This window comes from Camelus ferus, chromosome 5, assembly GCF_009834535.1.
Source record: "Camelus ferus isolate YT-003-E chromosome 5, BCGSAC_Cfer_1.0, whole genome shotgun sequence".
NCBI classification, from domain to species: Eukaryota; Metazoa; Chordata; class Mammalia; order Artiodactyla; family Camelidae; genus Camelus; species Camelus ferus.
Genome location: NC_045700.1, coordinates 85,575,165 through 85,595,808, shown reverse-complemented (window position 1 = coordinate 85,595,808; position 20,644 = coordinate 85,575,165). Strand labels below are relative to the sequence as shown.

General features: G+C 40.6%; 1 protein-coding gene across 21 annotated transcripts in view; it reads left to right on the top strand.

Moving 5' to 3' along the window:
• Positions 1-20,644, top strand: part of DOCK10 (dedicator of cytokinesis 10) — a 241,864-nt gene that overhangs the window by 77,537 nt on the left and 143,683 nt on the right. The window contains exon 1 of one of the 21 annotated variants that reach the window (XM_032480373.1): positions 9,105-9,455. The exons of 19 other annotated variants lie outside the window; for them this stretch is intronic. In XM_032480373.1, coding sequence (XP_032336264.1) covers positions 9,351-9,455 — 105 coding nt within the window. In that variant the 5' untranslated portion in view covers positions 9,105-9,350. Of the gene's footprint in view, positions 1-9,104; positions 9,456-20,644 lie in introns of those variants that run through there. One more of the 21 variants, XM_006181753.3, reaches the window with a different exon arrangement.

The following is a 20,644-nucleotide window of genomic DNA, read 5'->3' as shown; positions in this document are numbered from 1 at the left end:
GAGAAGTCAGTTTGTCCTTTCACTGGGGACCCTGGGGAGCTACTGTGTGTGTCAAAAGGTCAAGAATTTACTGCAGTGCGCACAGCTAAAGAAAGAAAACCCAGCAATTAATTCTCTGCAGAACACAAAGAAGCCTTTGATGGAAAAGTCAAGACCCTTTCATTATTCTCCAATTTCTACAATGCAAGGCATTAAACACTTAAATTAGACACTCAAAGTATTAGATTAGCTTCGCCTCCTCCCAGTAGAGGCCTTAAAGGATATGAATGCATCATGACCATCATTAAAGAAATGTTCTTGGGGGGCAGACTGGTTGCAGAAATTGCAGCTCGACTGTCAGTCAGATCCACTAGCAAACAGTCCTCGTGCTGAGCAGCTGGTTGCTTGCAGGCTCAAGGTTTGGCACTGACGTGACAATTTGTTTCCCATCAAAATTGCTTAGGTAAGAATGCTTTATTGCTCTCCCTTGGTAAAGACAGAACAAGACTACCACAAGGATGGAACATATGTGATGTTGATGTTATATAAATCAGCTAGTTTTTCCCTTGGAGCTTCGTGGATTTGGAAAGACCTTGACTTCTCCATAAAACATGTGGTTTTCAGGGTAATTATTCAACATGGGCTGACATTTATATTGAAAGCAAGGTGATTAGCAATTCGAAAGACTACAGGAGGGCAATTTGGGGGCGCTTGTTTTATTTTAAAAGAAATAACTCTGGTCTGTAGTTAACTTTGCCAACAGTGGGAGGCTGGCGTGGGATCAAGCCAGCCAGCAGAGAGAATGCCTACGTCTCCAGGGGGAAATGTCTGTTGGGTGATGGTCCCAAGAAGATCAATGATAATGGTATTGATTCAGACCCTCAACCCCCATTTGTGTGCCTTCATCTGACCACTGGCGAGAGAAATTATCTGCCAAGACCCAGAATGCTTTCAGTCTTCTTTAAAAGACAGAGGATTAATAGTCCAGGGAAAAATACCTTGCTTTGGGGTTGATGATGCTTTTAGTGGAAAAAGAACATTATATTCTAGGTGAGGAATTAGCTGCACGACTTTTTAAAGAGCATTAACAACCCAGGGTGTGTTATTTGTATGAAACATATGCTTAGAAAATCACAGAGTAGCTGTGGTATGTTTGTTGTTGTTGTCATGTTGTCAGGCTCGGGCCCTGAGTTTGGTGGCATGGGGGTGTGAGTTAAAGTGTGGTTTCTGTAAGTATGAATTCTTGCTCCGTGGAGTTTCCCCATTTTGCACGAGCTCGAGCTAAAGCTGACTTCTTGAGGGTAGCTGGAAGCCTTTACTGTAAATCAGAAAAAACTTCAACATCGGTGATAAATTCCTAAATACTCATCAGGAAGTTGAGAAAAGGGTAAAATTAAAATCAGTGTTCCTCACTTCCTAAATATTGCAAGATATTGGTAAGATATATGAGTATCTCTCAGCCTTAATATTTTTCCTGGTGGAATGCTGTGACCAGAGATAAAGTCCACGATTGAAAAGATAAAACTAAAATCACTTCATCGATTGCTGTTGGATTCAAAGATGTGCTCACTAAACTGTAAGATGTGTTCTTGATCCCTCTCACTCCCATGAAATCCTGATTAAGTGGGAATTCTCACCTCCTAAGACCTATTTAAGTTCAATAAAATAAACAAATATCACTACAACTTAATGCATGTTTGGAGGGCCATGAATGGACTACTCTGTTATTTTAACACAGTAAAAATCATTTATGTTATGCACATGCACACACACACCCCAAACACACACATCACACACGCAACACCCCCCCACAACTGCAATCTGTTTCTATTTTTAGCCTGTCTGAGTTCTCCCTCAGTGCAGTCCATGCTGAACGACTCAATTTTCTGTGAAATTTCTGAATATTTCCCATTAAAACGAATGCTATTTGGATTTGAGGTTAGCAGACAAAAACTGCCATGTTCCACAGATGTTGCCCACGGAAAGCCCTACACTTAGAAACATAAGGTTTTGCTGTGTTCATTTCAACTCCCCTGAGATAGCTAGGGCTCTCTGATCAGTAACTCTGAGCCATTCAGTCTTGACCTTTGTCGTGGAAGTCGTGAGCCTGAGGACGGGGAGCTTAAAGAGCACTTCTGCCTGGGGCCGGCTCAGGAGGGACCACAGTGAGGGAGGAAATGGCTGCTGCTGCTGGACTCCTTTAAACAAGGTAGGCAGGGCGGAGCAGAACCTGGGGATGACCGTGGACCAGCCTTGTTTTGTCCAATGAGAGAAAGGCTGTGAAGCACCCAAATCCCCAGGCACAGGGAAAATCTCTTGGAAATGGAAGAGAAAAATGTAGTAAAACGAGTTACCTAAACATTCTCTCACAATGAAGTAGGAATCACAGTACATGCTGACAGGCTCCCTGGGTCAAGTAAGTTAGAATAAAGGTAAGATGGATGAGAAGCTAGTAGAGAAAGCAGGTGGAAATGAATGGGAAGTGCTTTACCAGTTGCTCAATTTCGCGTGGTGGATTCAGGTCTGACATCATGTGTGGCTGTCTAAGTCTTAACCACCAAGTTTTCAGTTACTCTGCATTCCTGAGGGTGCTTTCTGGGTAATTTTTATCAAGCTGGTTCAGATGCATTGTCAAGGAAATGAAAGTTTCTGTCCTCCGCTTTCTTAGTTTCCACGAGGCTGTCATTTGTCACTTGTACAGTCTGTTCAAATACAGTGCAAACACAAATATGAATGTTTTAGAGATGACCTCATAGCTTGTTGCCTTCAGTGTAGTGCCTTTGTTTTCTGTGTTTATATATTTGATTACTTCTCCACCAATATTCATCTTCCAAATTCATCTTTTTGGTTCTGCTCTCTCTCCCCGCAACTGTCGTTCTCTTTCTCACCTTTATTTCACTGCCAGTTTTTTTCCAGGAAATGACCTATAAGCCGAATGTCTATTTCCTCTCACTCACGTCTCAGCTCCACTGCAGCCTGCACCCACCTCACTGTTCAGCCAAAATGGCATTTAAAGTCCAAGTACTGTCCTCACCTACACCTTCTCAGAACATTCTTGATGTTAACGTTGTTTTTAAGAGATAAGTGCAAAAACCAGGTTGTGATCCAGAATAAGACTGTGCGAGAGACAATTTTCTAAAGCTACATCTCCCCCACCACCAAGACTCTCTGATTGTTCAATGAAACACTCATCTTTGTACTGCTGTGAAGGGACTTTACGGATGTCAATTAAGGTTACTTATCAGGTGGCCTTAAAATAGAGAAATTAACCTGGATTATCCATGTGTAACCAATCTAATCACATGAGGCTATCTTAATAGGCAACACTTTTCTCCAGCTAGAGTAGAAAGATGCAGAGAAGAGATGTTTAGGAGAGAGGAAGCAAAAGGAAAAGTCAGAGAGAGTCAGAGTGTAAGAAGGATTCATCCCATCATTTCTGGCTTAGAAAAAGATCATGAGCCAGAGAATGCAGGTGGCCTCCAGGAGCTGACAGTGACCTTGGCTGACAGAAAGCGGGAAACTGGGACCTCGGTCCTACAACTGCAAGTAATTAAATTCTGCCAACAACCTGACTTAGCCTGGCACCAGATTCTCTTCTAGAGTCTCCAGAAAGGGACACCACCCTGCTGACACTCGAATTTCAGCCTTGTGAGGTTCTAAGCCGAGAATTGGCTGAGCTGTGTTGTATCCGGATTTCCCACCCACAAAACCTATGAGAAAATAGTGGGTGTTGATTTAAGCTATAAACGCATGGTAATCTGTTACAGCAGCAGTGGAAATCTGATACAGACTACCAGAACTTTTTCTCAAATTTCTGATATCTTAGCATTCAAATTCCTATTTCTTCTAAAACATGGTTAAGATTTGTCCTCTTAATTACATTCTAAACATAAACCCAGATGCTTATCTGTTGAAAATCGCAAACCTAGTTTCTCTGTCTGGACATCATGGGGTCCAGACTTTGAATATGTATATAAGAATTTGTGTATCTTGTATGTACATCCATATGCATACATAGGTGTGTCTATACATAAATACATATCTAGGTAGACCTGATAAATACCAATCATATTCAATAAAGAATAGTTTACATACATGGGAATCTTAGTCATATATGCACATATATGTATTTTTCCTCATTGTTAGGCAGTAATATATTATTTCATGACAATCTTGTAAGCTATATACTAATTGCTTCATTGTATATGTAAGAAATAGGCAGACAGAGGTCAAGTAACTTGCTGAGGTTATCTAATAGATAGCTGAAGAGGATTCAAATATAGATCTGTCTGGGTCTAAGACTGCAATGTCCTTAGTTTTCATCTTGCTTACTTCACACACTGGATCTTTTTGGACATTCTTGGGTCCTACATCCATCTCTGCCCGGATGCCATGTGTCACTTTCCTTAAACTCCCCTCCTCAGTGCATCAGGACACCACACTGTCCTGGTAGTCTTCCCCCATATCTCTGTACCTTCTCAGTTTCCTAAATTGCCTTCTGTTTATCATATGTAAAAGAATTTCAAGATTGTGTTCTCAGTTCTATGCTACTTTGTTCTCCAAAAATTCAGTTCACTTTTAGACTTTCAATTTTAACTCTTTCGATGACTTTCAGTTTCACATCTTGAGTCCTGACTCCTTCCCGAGTTCCAGGCACGTGTAAAACAATGGTACTAAAAATGCCCATTTTTCTGTCTTCTTGATCTGACATCAACATGTCTAAATCATCATGAGTAGAAAAAGAAGTCTTGTCTTCTTACTGCCCTGTGTCTTTCAGTCGTATCACCCATCCCCCTGATGGCCAAACGCAGAAACCCGCTGGCATTTTGGACCTCTCTTCTGGTTAGCAGCATGGGCTCTGAAGCTGGACTGCCTGGGTTTAAATCCCAGCTACGCTGCTTGACTTGTTTTGGGACCTTGGGCCAATTGTTTAACTTCTCAGGATGCAACTGCCTTCCTCTGTAAAACTGAGTGGTGATGATGATGATGATGATGATGATGATGATGATGATGATCTCCACCTCACAGCATTGTTGCATGATTTAAATAAGCCACTATAAACATTTAGATCAGCAGCCAGCACCTGGTACTTGCTTGATAAATTTCAGCCGTCATTCATTTTCCATTTCACTGACTGATCTTCATCTGTGAAATCTATGGTTATGTTCCTGATGGCAGCTTTTCTGCCCTCCACCACTGTCTGTTAATACCTGCTTTAATACAGATTGCCTTTTGATCATATTCCCCAAAATCTAGCCTATGAATAATTACCAAATGAAGCTTCCAAAGGCACAATTTTAATTGCAGTTCGAAAAGTCTTCAGTTGTGCATTGGTTTCCCGTGGCTTTCAGGATACAGTGGAGAATCTTCATTATCTTGTCATTCAAATCCTTCCATGAACTGGCCTCGGCTTCTATTTTCAATTGTTTCTACTTCTCCTCTCCTCCTCAACCCTTGACTGTAGACAGGCTGGACTTCCTACTTTTCTTAAATATTTTTTCTTGGCCTGCCTCTTAGTTTTCATGATAGCTAATAATTATGCTTACTATGGATCAGGCAATGTGTTGAAATCGTTAAGAGTGTCATCTCATTTATCCTCGTAAAAACTTTATGATGTAGCTACTATGCTATCCCTATTTTACAGATGAGAAAACTGAGGCCTGGGGAGGGTGAGTGATTTGCTGAAGGATATACAGTTAGGAATTGGTGGACCCAGGACTTGAACCTAAGCTGATTCCAGATCCCCTGGCTTTAACCGTTCTATCTTATGCCTTCTCTAAGCTGCACTTCCCTTTCCTCAAGCATCCTTTACCCCTCTCCTATCTATTTGACCCCCACCTAATATTCAAAGCCCCCTGCCCTTAGGTTCTGTCTTTACTGTAAAGCTTTCCCAGTCTCCTTTAAACTTGAGTGAACTCCACTGTCAGGTACAAGCTTCTCAAGGCCAGGACGGGTGTTACACATTTCTCATGAAGCCCAGCAATGCCTTGAGTATAGAACTTAATTAATTTTGATCAGTGATTGGTACTAGATTTCTTTACTAATGAACTTGACAGTGACTCCTTGTGGTTGAGCCAGCTAATCTCATATTTCTCTTTATTGCCCATCCCTGCCCATTGTCCTAGTTAGGTTCCTTGATTGCCAACACGGGCCTGAAGTGAAACAGACAAGGAATTTATTGGAATGATGCAGGGTACCCCAGAATGTTAGAGAAAGAGACCTGGTCTAAAATCAAGGAAGAGGTCCCCAACAGGACCATCCATGGAACCCCAGACTCCATGCTACTGGATTGTCCCCTCCTTTGCAGCCACTGTAGGTTATGTCTATCTGACGTCCCTCCATGCTGCCTTCTTGAGCCAGTATTTAAGGCAGCTGCAGTCAACAGCTCAGCAAAGGGAGAAATGAGTCATCCCCACATTGCAGAAGTCGGGGCTTCAGGATAAAGAACTGTGACGCCTAAAGCGGAATAGAGAGAGGAGACACAAATATTCGAAAGAGAGGAAGTTGCTTGCGAGTTTCTCAAGACTGTTAAGTGTTTCGTTATAAAACGACATTCCTATCTTTTCAGACCCTGAGTTGGGGACTTAAGGTGACATGAATAAGAGGGTCCACAGATGGACTTCAGAGATCTGTGACCCCCCCAACCATGCACACACATTTTCTGAGTCCTTACATTTTTCTGGTGCGTGAGTATAGTTTGTACTAGATTCTCAAATAGCCCCATGATCCAAGATCTAGCTATTAAAATATTAGCATAACCTTACCTCGGGAAACCAGGTGACCCAGAGGTGACCTCACCTAATATCATAGAAGGAAGAAAGTTAACTGTGAAACTTCTGCATGTGCTATCAGGTACCTGCTCATCTGACAGATGCCAGAGGGTCGCTCAGAGGGTGCAGTCTGTTTAGAGTGAAAGCAGACGGTGAGATTGCCTAATGTCCAAGGACCATGGCTCTGAAAGGCTCCTGCTCTGTGGAGTCCTTGGATGTCTACTTAAACCAATTACAGAATAACAGTATAGTTTACCTCCTCAGCTGTTGTTTTTCTAGCATCTTGCTGTTTTTCTCAGAGTTTCTGGAAGAAGCTTCCTCAGTCTCCATACTTCAGCGAGGAATGAGCAGTGTCTTTTTTAGCTGTCTGGCACAAATTGCTGCCTGACAAAGTCAAGGCACACACGTGGCTGGAATCTGGCGTCTGTGTGCACTCCAAGTAACTCTGGTTATTATTGGGGAAATCAATGATATTTGGGATGGCCTATGTCAGGAGAAGGCAATCATAATAAAGAGGAAGACTTGTTCCATATTAAATAGTAATAATGAGGCTTATTAAATAAGCAGAGAGCATCTGTCTAGTGCCTTGTTGGAACTCGCTGGTTAAGTGAGAGCTTCCCTGAGGATCGGCACCTTCATTACAGAATCAGAACAGTGTTTGCAGAAGTGGCTTCTCAGGGTGAGATAAGGATGTCTTATTCCACTTTATGACCAAAAAAAAAAAAAAAAAAAAAAAAAAAGGACGAAGAGGCATCCAAAGTGCCAAGGATGCACAGTCTGAGTCCCCTTAGCCCTTGGACAAGGCATTCATGAAACCTTCAAAAGGGGGGGGGAATGGTTGTTTGGGTTATTTGGGAAGCTCTGGGAAGCTGGAGTGGTCACCACGATGCTAAAGGCATCTCAGAAATGGAAGCACCAAACCCACAGCTCATGTGTTTATTCATTATTCTCCTCCTCTTTTCACTCTCCCCGTTTCCATCTGTACCCTGAGTCCTCCTTTCCACTAGGACGTGTGTGAAATAGCCTTGTTATTTTTCCTTCTTAAGGTTCAAAACTTCTAGAATACTGAGGACCTTTTGCACGGAAATTGCTCTCCTGGTTAAGTTTCTTGTTTGCGTCCACATCACACATCATACTGTTCTCTGCACAGAGATGCCCCTGACAGGTGCCTGCGAAACTGACTCCCTGACGTAAGAGTGGGTGGTTCGCATCCTACTCAGGACTCACCTCCAAGGAGAGTTGGTAGGACCTTCTGTCTCGGTGGTCATGGAGATCAGTCCTCAATGGAAGTATTCCTTTAACCTTCTTGTTAATTGGCACGGTGCTTCCTTTAGCACCTGCATCAAACTGATGGGTACCCCACTGAGTAGGTCCATCCTGCAGGTGAAGAAACAAACTCTTAAGGAGGCTGAATGACTGTCTCACACAACAATAATTTTTAGAAGCAATCTTCCTAATGTTTAATCAGTTATTTCTGTGGCCTCCAAATATTTCTGTTGCACACACCTAGTAGGAAAAAATTGACCTGTCTTGTATTCTACGTTTATTTATAAATTCTTACCAATAGCTAATATTTCAGAGCACAATATTCATATGAGACAGGGTTGATTGTTAAGCACAATAAATGTAAGCCCCTCATTTATTCTTCTATTAAATGATTATATATTAGAATCTTCTGGGAGCCAGGCATGGTTCTGATCACTGAAGGCACAGTGAATGAAGCAAAGAAAATCCCCCACTCCTGTGGCATAGATTCCAGTGGAGGAAGACAGATCAAAAAATAAGATAAATAAGTAAAACTCATAGCAGTGTCACATAAATGCCATGGGAAAGATAAAACAGGAAGAAGCATCAGGGTGGATTTGAGGGGAGCAGTGCACTTTGAAATAGCCCCATAGAATGGGAGTACTGATGTACAGCTTAGGGAATTAACTATTTGACCATTTGTAGCTATTTGACATAGAGAAGGAAGGTGTCCATGTCAATGTGTTCTACTCAATCTTAGTAAAGCACCATCTCTTTATTTAGGTAACTAATGTAAATAGAATTCTAACATCTCCCCCTTGTGCCCAAGTGATCTTCTCGGGCACTGCCCCTGGAAAGACCACGAACACAATCTACGCTCGCGGGAGCAACTGCTTTACACGAGTATGTGATTACAGTTCACCTTTGGGATGTAGCCCCAGTGATCAAGGTCAGACGGCTGTTGCAGTGATAGGCATGGCAGCCTACAGCAAATTAGCTCTTTGACTCAGTCTCGATTTGATTCCATGGGTGAGTTTACACCCTACGGTTTATTTAGCTGGGAGCAATTCTCTTAAACATCCAAAGTCATTTTGTGTTTTTGTCTGGCTTTCAGGCAGGTGATTAGGGAGAATACGTGCACAAAAGCGTATCTAAACAGCTGGTGGTTACTCACTCACAGGAAGCGGTAACTTGTCGGTTTTCTTTTCCTTTCTGTTGAGTTATGCGAATACAGCATGAGCATTTCCCTTTTCACCAGAGAAGAAAAATTTGCCCGGCCTGGTGAAGCTTCAGAAGGAAGAGGCTTCACGAAATTGATATTTTTAAATATTTTGCCTCTCAAATAAGAGCGACACAATGAGCTTCCGAGGAAAGGTTTTTAAACGGGATCCCAGTGAATTTTGGAAGAAGAGACGAACAATGAGGAGAAAAAATCAAGAAGAAATCCACAGATTTAGCTCTGTAGGTATCTGAACATTGATGCTTGCTTTCCCTCTTTTCTTAAATACTTAGAAAAAAAAAGAGTAGCTCTGGAGTGATATTCTAACATGGGCTAAGGGCAAAGTCTTAGAACAGAATATTCAATTTGGCTCATAAATATCCTCTTTTACTTACATTGTTATTGTGTAATTACTTCTGTCATTATTTTAAAACATTGGAAGAGGTTCTAAGCAGCTAAAACATTACTAAGCTATTTGGAATACTGGAATTATTTCCATCATTATTTTAAAACATGTTGATAGAAGATTTAACTAGTCAAAATATTACTAGACTATTACTAGAATATTCTTTTTTTAAAAGAAAAACCTACAGTCACCTCAATTAAGACTCCGATTGATGATTTGTATAGAGTTGTGTTTTTTAAAAAAATATTACTGCTCTATTTTTATCATGTACCACTCATGATTTGTTATAGAATTCTTAGAAAGAGCAACCCCAAATAGGAAAGGATATGTAAATAAGTATTTAAGTAACTGACCCAAAGAAGAGAGTAAAAACTTGTCAGTTTTGAAGGTTAAAAAGATTTGATTTTGTTTGCTGTAAAAATGTTTCACCTTATTTTTATTTGCACACAAAAGGAGAGCTCTGGGAACGTGTGCTTATTACAGAATTCTAGATTGCGATCTATAAGAGCTACCAACAGCTGAGTGTCAGTATGGATGGCTAGCGTGCGTCAGCGATCCACGTGCAATGTGGAAGGATCACTTTAGCTGATAAGTGGCTACAGCAATAGGATTGGGAGCTCTTTTCACAGGAGTGTTCATTTTACTGGCTGGTTCAAGTTTTGCTTGCTTTTCTTCAAGGCAAAGGGTTCTTAAGCTCAGCACTGCTGCCATTCTGGGCTGGAGACTTCTTTGTTGTATGGGACTGTCCTGTGCCTTGCACCGTGCTTAATGACATCCCAGGCCTTTACCCAGTAGGTGCTCGTGACAAACTCTCCCCACTGTGACAAGCAAAGATGTCTCCAAACATTGCCAGTGTCCCCTTGGGCAGGGAGAGTGACCTCCCAGGTTGAGAACTACTGCTCTAGGGGTAAATAATCTTTTTGTTCATATATCTAATCTAGAAACAGGGCAGCTTAAAAATTATATATATATGTATATATATATATATATACATACAGACAAATATATATGATAATGTAATGATTGTTAATGAATAGTCACTGAATGACTATGAATAATTAAATTCATGAATACTCACTCAGCCCTAGATAGGCCAAAATCAGGTATGAGAATACTCCATCTCAAGAAATGGTGGTTCTCTTTGTACTTTATATATATATATATATATACTTTATATTTCTGAATGGTGGTCATTTAAAGGGAGTAGAATTTACTGGCAGTCTGGCTCATAGGATTGGTACTGTGTTGTTGTGTGTTCAGTTTCTACCTCAGTATCTCAGTGATGCTTGTCTCCCACTGGGAGATACGAGTAAATGAGCCCCTTGACCTCATCCCCAGGCCCAGCGTTCCATATCAGGAATGTGCAGAGCTCTGAACCTAACTTCTCCGTCCCCACTGGCCCAAATGGATGCTCAGTTCTGTCTTCTCTGCTGGCCCCGTCAAAGTCTCATCTGTTGTTTACCATCAGCTTGTTAAAGAGGATAAGTGTTTGAAAAACTTGTTTGGTTTGAGATTTTGTTCACCTTCAGACCTGTCCAAAAAACGTAATTTCTTGTATGTACATCCAAAATTTCCCTGCTGCCTTTCAGTTCTGAGGGTATGCCGCCGTTAAGGGTTGCTTCCTGAGTCCACACACACAAGGAGAAAAATGTGCGTATCTTACAGAGACCACACACACGGTTTGGCAAGAGGACAATCCCCGGTGTTTCCCCATATAATGAAGCTAATCACTCTAGGAATTATCTTAATTGAATTTGAAGGTATTGCTACTGAGAACTATAGGAAAATCAGCCAGTAAGGATGGGGTGTTTTCCCACCGCATTCAGTGGCTGTGTGTTCACATTTAATTAAGATCATTCATACAGTGATTAGCTTTCTTCTGTGGCGGGCACTGGGGACTCTCTGTCTCTGTTGCCTGCTTTTGGTCTTCCTAAGATATGCATATCTTCTTTCACAGGTTGTCTCGTCTGTTGAGTAGGGGATTGCTCAATCCATCCTCCAGTAGTGTCCTGAGATATGGCTTTCATTTCGGGAAAAAAAAAAAAAACCAAGACTCCCGAGAAAGTGAAGCATGTAATTAGAGTGCTAAGGGGTCACATGTGACCCTGGGCAGGTTCCTTAATTCACTCTGAACCCCAGCTTCCCCTCCCTAAAATGTTCCTAACAATACCTGCCCTTAAGATTGTTTATGGGAACTCATTTTGATCACGTGCATTCTGAACGTGATTTGGACACCAAAAAAGTTATGTTGCAAGTGTTATGTAGTATTAATACAACCAAGTAAAAATATCTCCATTTCCAAGGGCAAGGGAAGGAGGTGTAAGTGTAGAGTGAAGTTGTCTTTTCAGTGACTGCATCAAGGAAGCCACTGGACTATAGGTGACACCTTCCTCCAGGGAGCCTTTTTCAGGGATAGAGCCCTCCATAGACAAAATTATAAGTTGCATCAAGCTGAGTGCTTGGGGGGTCCCAGGTCGCTCTCTGTGTCAATGGAGTTTGCCTTGGAAACGCCATTTCCCACCCCACCCCCCACTGAAGCCCAGCTTCGCTGAGGCCCGGATCGGACTTTCCGCAGCACACTCATCTCAGCTTTTTAAAAACTAAACCAACATCTCTAGACTGGCTTCTGAGATGACTTGCTAGGTGACAAAGAAGAAGCAATTCAAGTGACAAAATGCCCCAACAAATGAAGACAAAGCCTAAAGTTAGGTCAGAGAATAAAACAATGATTTCTCCCGAATTTTTGGATATACACATAGATTATTGTGAAAGAGGAAATAATGAACATAGATGATGTTTTTAAAATGAGCATGTGGATTTTGAATTCAACAAACCATTTCTTGCTCTAAGACAAATTTAGAAATGCTTCAATTTCCTAGCACCTAGAATACTCGACCAGAAGTCCCTGATTTCCTGAATGGTACGCCACCCAAAGTTTATACTCTCACAACCCAGACTGACAATTCTGTTTTTTCTGTTTTCTTCAAGTGCTGTTTGAAGCTGTGTATTTAACTTGGTTGGAATTTTTAACTGTTTTGGAAGTTTCCCTTATGAATTCGATTTTCAATTGTATTCGCTAAGAAATCCCTTTCCATACTTTAGTACTTATCACAGATGGCATGCAATGTGAGCAACTGCATTATAAGAAAAGTTCAAGGAAAATGAAACTTGTTAGATCATCAGGTGGAATTACTTCCCTTAATTTCTGAAGAGTGTGTGGTGTTCTGTAGTTGAAGGTTTTCTTTTTTAACTGTCTTTCTGTTTTTCTTTTTTTATCCAAATCATTCAGTATGATCTCTGGTACAGAGGAAGGAAGTTAATAAAAAGATAATTTCCTTCCGAGGTCGTATGTCCTAATTTGGAAAGATTAAATACACTGTTAAGTTGAATTATGATATCAGTCATCTGTACAGTCAGAAAAAAACATGACATTTGTTTAAGTAAATGTGAGTTGTTGTTTTTAAGCTGTTATTGGCTTGTGGATAATTAAGCCACAGGATTTCAAAGTGTTTGGAAAACTTTGGATACAAATGAAATTTCTCCTCTTCTTTAGTAGTAGCCTATTAGCACTTGAATAGAAAATGGAAAATTATAGTTTTCTATAATTTTCTATAGACAGAGGATGTCATCTGAACAACCTTCACATATCTCCTACACACATTTTGTAAAATGGTTTGTGCTATTGTCTTTCAAGTCCCTTTTTTATCTTTACTCTTCCACGTTAATATGAACACCCTCTCCCTGGTCATCTGTGCTTCCTTGCTCACTGTTACTCTGTTTTATACAAACATTCATAATTACCTATTCTGGCTGTTTTATAATGAACCATTAGCCAAAAGGAAGCACAGGGTGGGGTCCCCGGACCCAGGATGATGGTTCCAGGAAATGGTGCAATGAGACTGAATCAGGGTTAACGTACAATGTAAAGCAAAGAAACGGGAGTAAACGGGGAGGGGGCTGGAGATCTGAGTTCAATCCAGACCACAGAAATGGAGAAGCGTAAATTGAAACTGGATCTGAGGACTTTGCATGTGGCTGTAGCAGTAGGGAGTGGCTAACTCGGGTGTCACGTAGCTGCAGAGAAGATGCTGTCAAGATGGACTTGGTACCTGCAGTTTAACCAAGAATAACCTTACTTTCCTTGGGGCTGAGCGCCGCGAGAGGGAGAAGCAGTAAGCCTGGAGAAAGGCCAGATGGAGGAGAACTGACAAACCGGGCAGACCTCGCAAACTCCCTGACGATGCTCTTGATATCTATCTGAGTGGAGGTGGACCATTCGTCAGAGAGGGGGAGGGGCAGGGTGGACAGGAAGTAACACCGTGATCCCCAAAACTCTTTATTTCCTGGATGGTCACAGTGATACAAAACTTATTCACGTGGAGATTCCCTCAATTAGTGGCAATTTCCACTGTGGTTTTTGCCTCACACATTACCTAGCATTCTCAGCTGGAAAAACTCAGTCTTCCACCTGTCTTTCTGCTTCTTGTGTGTCTCCTTTACACCTCTTACAAAACACTTCATTTCTGACACTTCTGGTCACCAACAATGTGGAGGTTTTTCCCTACACCAGGAAATTCTTTGTGACACCAGGGAGGTGTCCTAAATTTTAACTCAGTTCTAACACTGTCTCCCTGGAGATCATATCAGATATCACAGTTTTAAGAACTCAGTCCTGCAGGGCTGCCTCTGCCCCGACTTCAGAAGTCAATCTCAAGTCCAGGTAATCACTTGTGCTTCTGATTAATCGGCTATAGATTGAAGGTTCCAACCACCCCCGCCTTGGGCTTCATACGCCAGTTGCACATCAGATTGTTATCTGTACTTTTGATACACTAGCTGTAAATCACAGGTTCCCATGCCCTCCTTGGCTTTGACTAATTGGCTAGAGCAGCTCACAAAACTCAGAAGCATTTTACTTACTACATCACTGGTCTGTTACAAAAGGCTGATAATAACTCAGGAGCAGCCAAGTGGAAGAGAGGCACATGGCAAAGTATGGAGAAAGGGCAGCAGTCTCCCTCAGATCTCCATGTGTTCACTGACCCAGAAGCTCTCCAAACCCCATCGTTTTGGGTTTTAACAAAGGCTTCTTTACACAGGTATAATTGATTAAATCACTGGCCATTAGAGACAGATTTAACTTAAAATCCCTTTTCATCTCCCTAGAGGACAGGGAGGTGGGGTGGAAAGATCCAAACCTCTAGTCACATGGTTGGTTCTGGAAACCAGCCCCCATCCTTTGGTGCCATCCAAAAATCATCTCATTAACTTCACAAAAGACACCTTCATCCCTCTCTTCACTTAGGAAATTTACGTTTTTAGGAGCTCTGTGCCAAAAACGGGGATGAAGACCAAATTTATCTTTCATATTATAAATCACAATATCACACATTCATTATATGGTTCCTCAGTATACTTTCATTTCCTTTTCTTCATCCTCCTTACCGTCTTATAAATTTTTTTTTGTCCTCTGTCCCTACCACTTCCTTCCTTGACGTGCTCAGTGACCTCACGCCACTCATAGCAATCTAACGCCCTTCATTGCGGAAACTCACAAAGCTCACAGGACCCAAACTACAGCTCTGTTTTAGAATATTCCTATGAGCGGGGAGGCTTTTCTGTTTTTTATTGCTGCAAAGCTAAGACTTTTGCTGGTTAACTAGAATGGAGTGGACCAAAGGCATCACACCGAGCTAGGATGAAACACCTGTTTTTCCATCAATTTGCAGAGCACTTCCTCAGAATCCAAGTTTCAGCATTTGTGAAATAAAACAGTGATGATCTCTTCTAGTCTTGGTATGAATATTCAGTGAGGGAAGGTATTCAATACTTACTACAGTCCTTACCATTTGATCATGGTAATGGTAGTAGGAAAAAAAACTGTCATCAGCATATATGGGTCAATGAAAAAAAATGGTTGTGTCTATAGTTACTATCAGTATTAAATTGCTTGGTGTGACTGCTATTCCTACAAGTAAAAAAACACATGAATTGGTTTTACTATAACAAATATAGCGAATGTTTTCTCTTAAGATGGAAATGACAGAGTGAAGGAAGGTGGTAAGGGGCTAGCAATTGTTTAGAGACACCTGATCGTCTCTAACACAACTTCCAGTGCAACCTGGCACCTCCCACAGAGAGAAAGTCATAGTTTGTGATGTCAGCACTGAGAGAAAATGTGGGCATAAACTTATTTTTTGGCCCCCGTTGCTCTGGTGACGTAAGTGAGGGATGATTTGAAGGGATTATGCTTAGTGGAAAATTAGAGATGAAAGCTGGACTGAGCTTATCACCTTGGACAACCAAGAAGGTACTGGTCCCCTCTTCTCAGGGTGCATGATGTCTGATGTATTTTTAATAGAGTAAGATGACATTAGTATCTTAGTATTCGTTAGTATCATATATTCATGAGTAATACATGAACTTACAAAACCTACATTCTGCACTTGAAGGCATCCTTGGCTCCATGCTAAGTGCTCCTTTAAGGTGATTCAAATTCAAAAAAAGATAAGTTGAGGGAATAGTCATCCATTATTATAGGTGCTGCTCCTTGTATTACATTAGATTTTAACTTGCCAGTGGAGGAAACCTACTCTGGTAAGCAAGCAGAGTCCAGAGAAGAGCAGGAAGAGGAATGGAGAGACAGGCTAGAAAAAACAGGAGTGGACTTAGTGCAGCTTGGGGCCGTGGGAAACAGGTGTGGTCTTGACGTTTGGAACTAACGGACCGTCATGTGGGATTTTGGCATCTCTCTTTCAAGAGTCAGGGTTCTGGAGGGAAGTGTTGAATGGACTGGGGCCACATGCCCTTGACCACAGAAAAACAGGACCCTTTTCATTATCAGACCCACCAAGACTGCTCTTGATGGGGAAAGAGAAAGAAGTCCTCAGAAGGAAATTCAAATGCTAGGACTAAAGGAAAGTAGGATGGATGTTGCGTAGGCCAAAAAAACAACAAATGTCTACGATGCACATTCAATTTCAAGTGGCCAGAGGTTAAGAAAGGAAATAAAAGAATGAGCTGACTATCATTATGGGAAGATTTATTGAAAATATGTAATTCATGTTGTTGACAGAACTATTTACCTTCATGTATATGTGACATGTTTGTGTTTGTACACACAAACACACACACACACCCCTCACATCTGACCTGTTAGTTGGTTAGTGTGACTGTTAAAGTACTAAAATAGTGTCAGAGTTTGAGCTGGTGGCTACTTTTATCACAGGCTTCCTATAAATTAATCTAAAATTCCCAGCAGTTGGCTCGAAGGCATTAATTTCCCTGGTGTCAGGGAGACTTGTAATTGGGTTGTGATGTATTTTTAATGATATTTATTACCTTCCAAGTGTTTCTAGAAAACTAAATGAGACATGTAATTTAACTTGATTTCAATCTTCTTGGACATTTTCTACTTCTTTGCAAGTACCAGCGTTAGGCAAGGAAGCAACCTTTTTTTTTTTATTTGCTACACAGAAATGAGTGAATTTAGACATGCTCCTAAGAGATTTATGTGATCAAATTGCCTTTGAAAAAGAAAACAAGATTGAAAAGATTTTAAATTCAATTTGAAAGTATTTATTTATATCAGCTATAAAGCTCTTTGGGTCCTTGATTTTCCCAATGAAATTAAGGGTTAGTAAACTAGAATATCCTGATTTTTCTAACCATAATGTTTGTGTTCAATATGATGACTAATCATCCTTTACATTTGCAAAGAACTTAATAATTTACCAAGTTTGACCTGCTTTATTTCACTGAAATGGACTAAGACATTGAAAGAGTTACTATTGGCTGATTTCTTCCAAGCTCTATGTCCGTTTTTGTTACCAAGGGAACCGTTTCCAAATTCAGCTTAATCTGAGCTTGCCCAGCTGTGCAGTCCTTAACTTTGATTTAGCTGGTGTTTTTCCATTCTCATGAAAATGTGTGGTTAAAGACAGAGAGAGGGTTACAGGGTTACCATAAGATGGCTTATTCCTTACTTAATCATTTCCTTTTTGGTGAGAAAAGCTAGTCTTGTTTTCTGAAGCTCAGACATTTGAGCGGTTGTCCAGTGGAACTCCCTTTGATGAAAGGCTGAATTAAATCTGTCATACGACCACAGGCTGACAGCTGTGGCCGTGGAGCCAGCTGTCCCGGCTCTCGGCAATTTTCTTGTTTGTTTTAAACACAAATAGTGTGGAAGTTGGTCCCATTCCAGTTGCACTAAGGCCAAAGGGTCCTGGATGAAGTTAAGGTCTAAAGAATCCATGGGTCATTTAGATCATTTATTTCCCTTAAGGAATATAAACAGTTATCTTGATAACAGTGAAATTAATTAGCAGCTGTGTTGTTTCTAGTTTATTTTGGAGACCTTGAGATTGGTGTCTTCTTTTTTTAGGGTCTGTCTAAAGACCCTGTAGATCCTCACTGTTAGCTATTTGTTTGTCTATATGACAGGATGTGAAGAGAATGTTTAAACAATTGGCGTGGCATGCCCTTCTGGAGCCTTCTGTATTGGTCCTGAAGTAAACACCTATTTTTATTTGTCTTTCTGGGTCATTAGCCGGAATGCATAATTTTGTAAGCTGACAGAGGTATTCAGATATAGAGTTAATTCTGTTACAAATGCTCAGATTGGAATAAAGATTCAGATATCTGAAAGTGGCAGGGGCGACTGAGGACATCTCACCCACCGTTACAGGATGCGCTGCATGTAACAGAAAAAATACAAAACATCTCAAAGGTAGGGGGAAAGGCTCTTTGCATAATAATGTTTCTTGAAAAGATCAGATTTCTTTGAAAAGGAGAACCAAGAGCAACTAGTTCAGATTGATGAACTAGAGTAACCCTAATGCTGAGTAACCAAGGCTTGACTCCCTAATTACACTGATATGTACAGCACAAATTCATGGCCCCAAAGATGAGGGGTTGACTGTAGAGACTGTTCGCCATTTCTTGTCTCATCAAACCCTTTTCCTGACTAGTCCTCAGCAGTCCTATTAACTCCCCGTTGCCAACAGACTCGACTTGCGTGTTAGAGCTACCAAAAGAAATTCCAATCTACAACTGTGATTGTCGCCTAGATATTTATCTTGGCAAAGCTAATGAGTTTAATACTAAACTAATCCTCAAATTAATCCTCTTCTTTTGATCGGAAGGTATAAATACGGGAAAATGTTTTCTAGGCTGGTTTCTCAAGGAAAATAAGAGACCAAATTTCAAAGTCACTTGCATTTGCTGATAGACATAATGAAGTAGTTTGCCTGCCTTCTTGCCATGAGGCAGAGAGCAGCCTGACTTGATTCAGGAGATGCACGGAGGAGAGGCTGCCTCTTTGTTAATTTCAGTGCTTTCCCTTGTATTATTACCTCGTTTGTCTCCAGTAGAATCACTAGTTATCAAGGTTTGTTTGGTTTTTTTTTAAGGAAATTTAGATAATGTAAAAACATGTAGGACGGTTTCTGGCACATGAAGAATTTAGTATCATTGGTTTGACTGGTCCGTTGGCTTGACTTGGCATTGGGATATACTTTTGGGTAAATGTGTGGTATTTTTCAATCATTTTCAAATAAAGAGAAATCTTTATTTGTCTGGTTTTGGGTGGTTTGCCAAACACCCTCACATACTTCATCTCTCTGAAACTTAAAACGACACTGCTGTGAGAAGGAAGTTGCTCTTTGATTCATTTGAGTCAATCTCACTAAGTCTCAACTTGAATGACTCTCCAGGTTAACTTGCAGGTAGGTGAAGAACCCTGGACTTCCAACTAGAGATTCTGACTTCTAATCTTTGCAAATGTGGCCAATGCACAGAGATGCTTAAGTAACTACCAGATGTTTACGGTTCCCTGCAGAGCTCAAAATACCTTCGTTAATAAATTGCTAATAGTTCTTCCCTTTTTTGCTGACATTAGCATCTAGAGCCAACAAATACATAATCTATAATTATTTACCCTAGTCTCTTTTCTCCAGTGTTTTATTTATCTTTTTTAACTGCTTGAAATTGTTAGTGGTTGAACTTTCATGTGCTTTTCTAAGTTCCCCCTTCGGAGGATTTTCAAAGGATAAACAGTTTTAAAATCAAAAAACCCAGTGTTTCCATGGAGGCATGAGAGTTTTGAAAGACCGAGTGCATTTTTCACTATGATGAAAGAAATATATGTTCATTGGAAACGATTTGGAAAATGCAAAATAGCAAAATCCTAAGTATCATAGTGCCATCTAAATACAATCGAAAATATGTGGAGATATATTTCTAATGTTTTCTTTAAATTTTTAAAACCTTGTGCAGTTATTCCATGCACAATACGTATTCCCACTTTTACTTAACAATAACACATAAGCAATTTGGCTTGTTATTACAAACTTAAAACTCAGTTTTAATGAGCATATATTCTTATAATGAGTGTGTCATAATTGCCTAATCATTCCTTGTCTTTAATAATTTATTGTTTCCCATTTTTAGCTATCCTTGTCCTTCAGACCTCACTACCCCTCAGAGATCTAGGTATTCTGGACTCAAACTCTACTGTCATAATATGTGTGAATCTGGAACCGTTGCAGGATGAATTTGACCTCCTGCCCTCCCTCCTTTCATTGTCTCTCCTTTTGTAGACAGGAAATGCTTGCCGTCTTGATCATAGTCCCCAACCTCCTCACATTTTCCCACAAAAGCCAAGCTCATGCAAAATGTTAGGCGTTAACTAACTTTACTGAATATTTGAAGAGTTAGAAGGAGGAATCATGGCATGTCCTACGCAATTATTCAGAGATTTTATCCCAACTCCTATCCTGTTTTCAATGTCCTTCCCAAAGCTCATTAAGGCATGAAGCCTTTCTCCATTGCACACAATTTTTGGAAAATATAAATCACTTTTTGTGAGCAACAGCTCTAGTGCCTTCACTTTTTAGATATAGCGTCCACCAGCCCAACTGCTTACTTATCGCTCTTGGATTAAGGTGAATATATTTTCTCCATCTTGTTACAAAGATAATGTTGCAAAGATATCCTTGTATAAATCTTGGATAATCTGTGTGATTG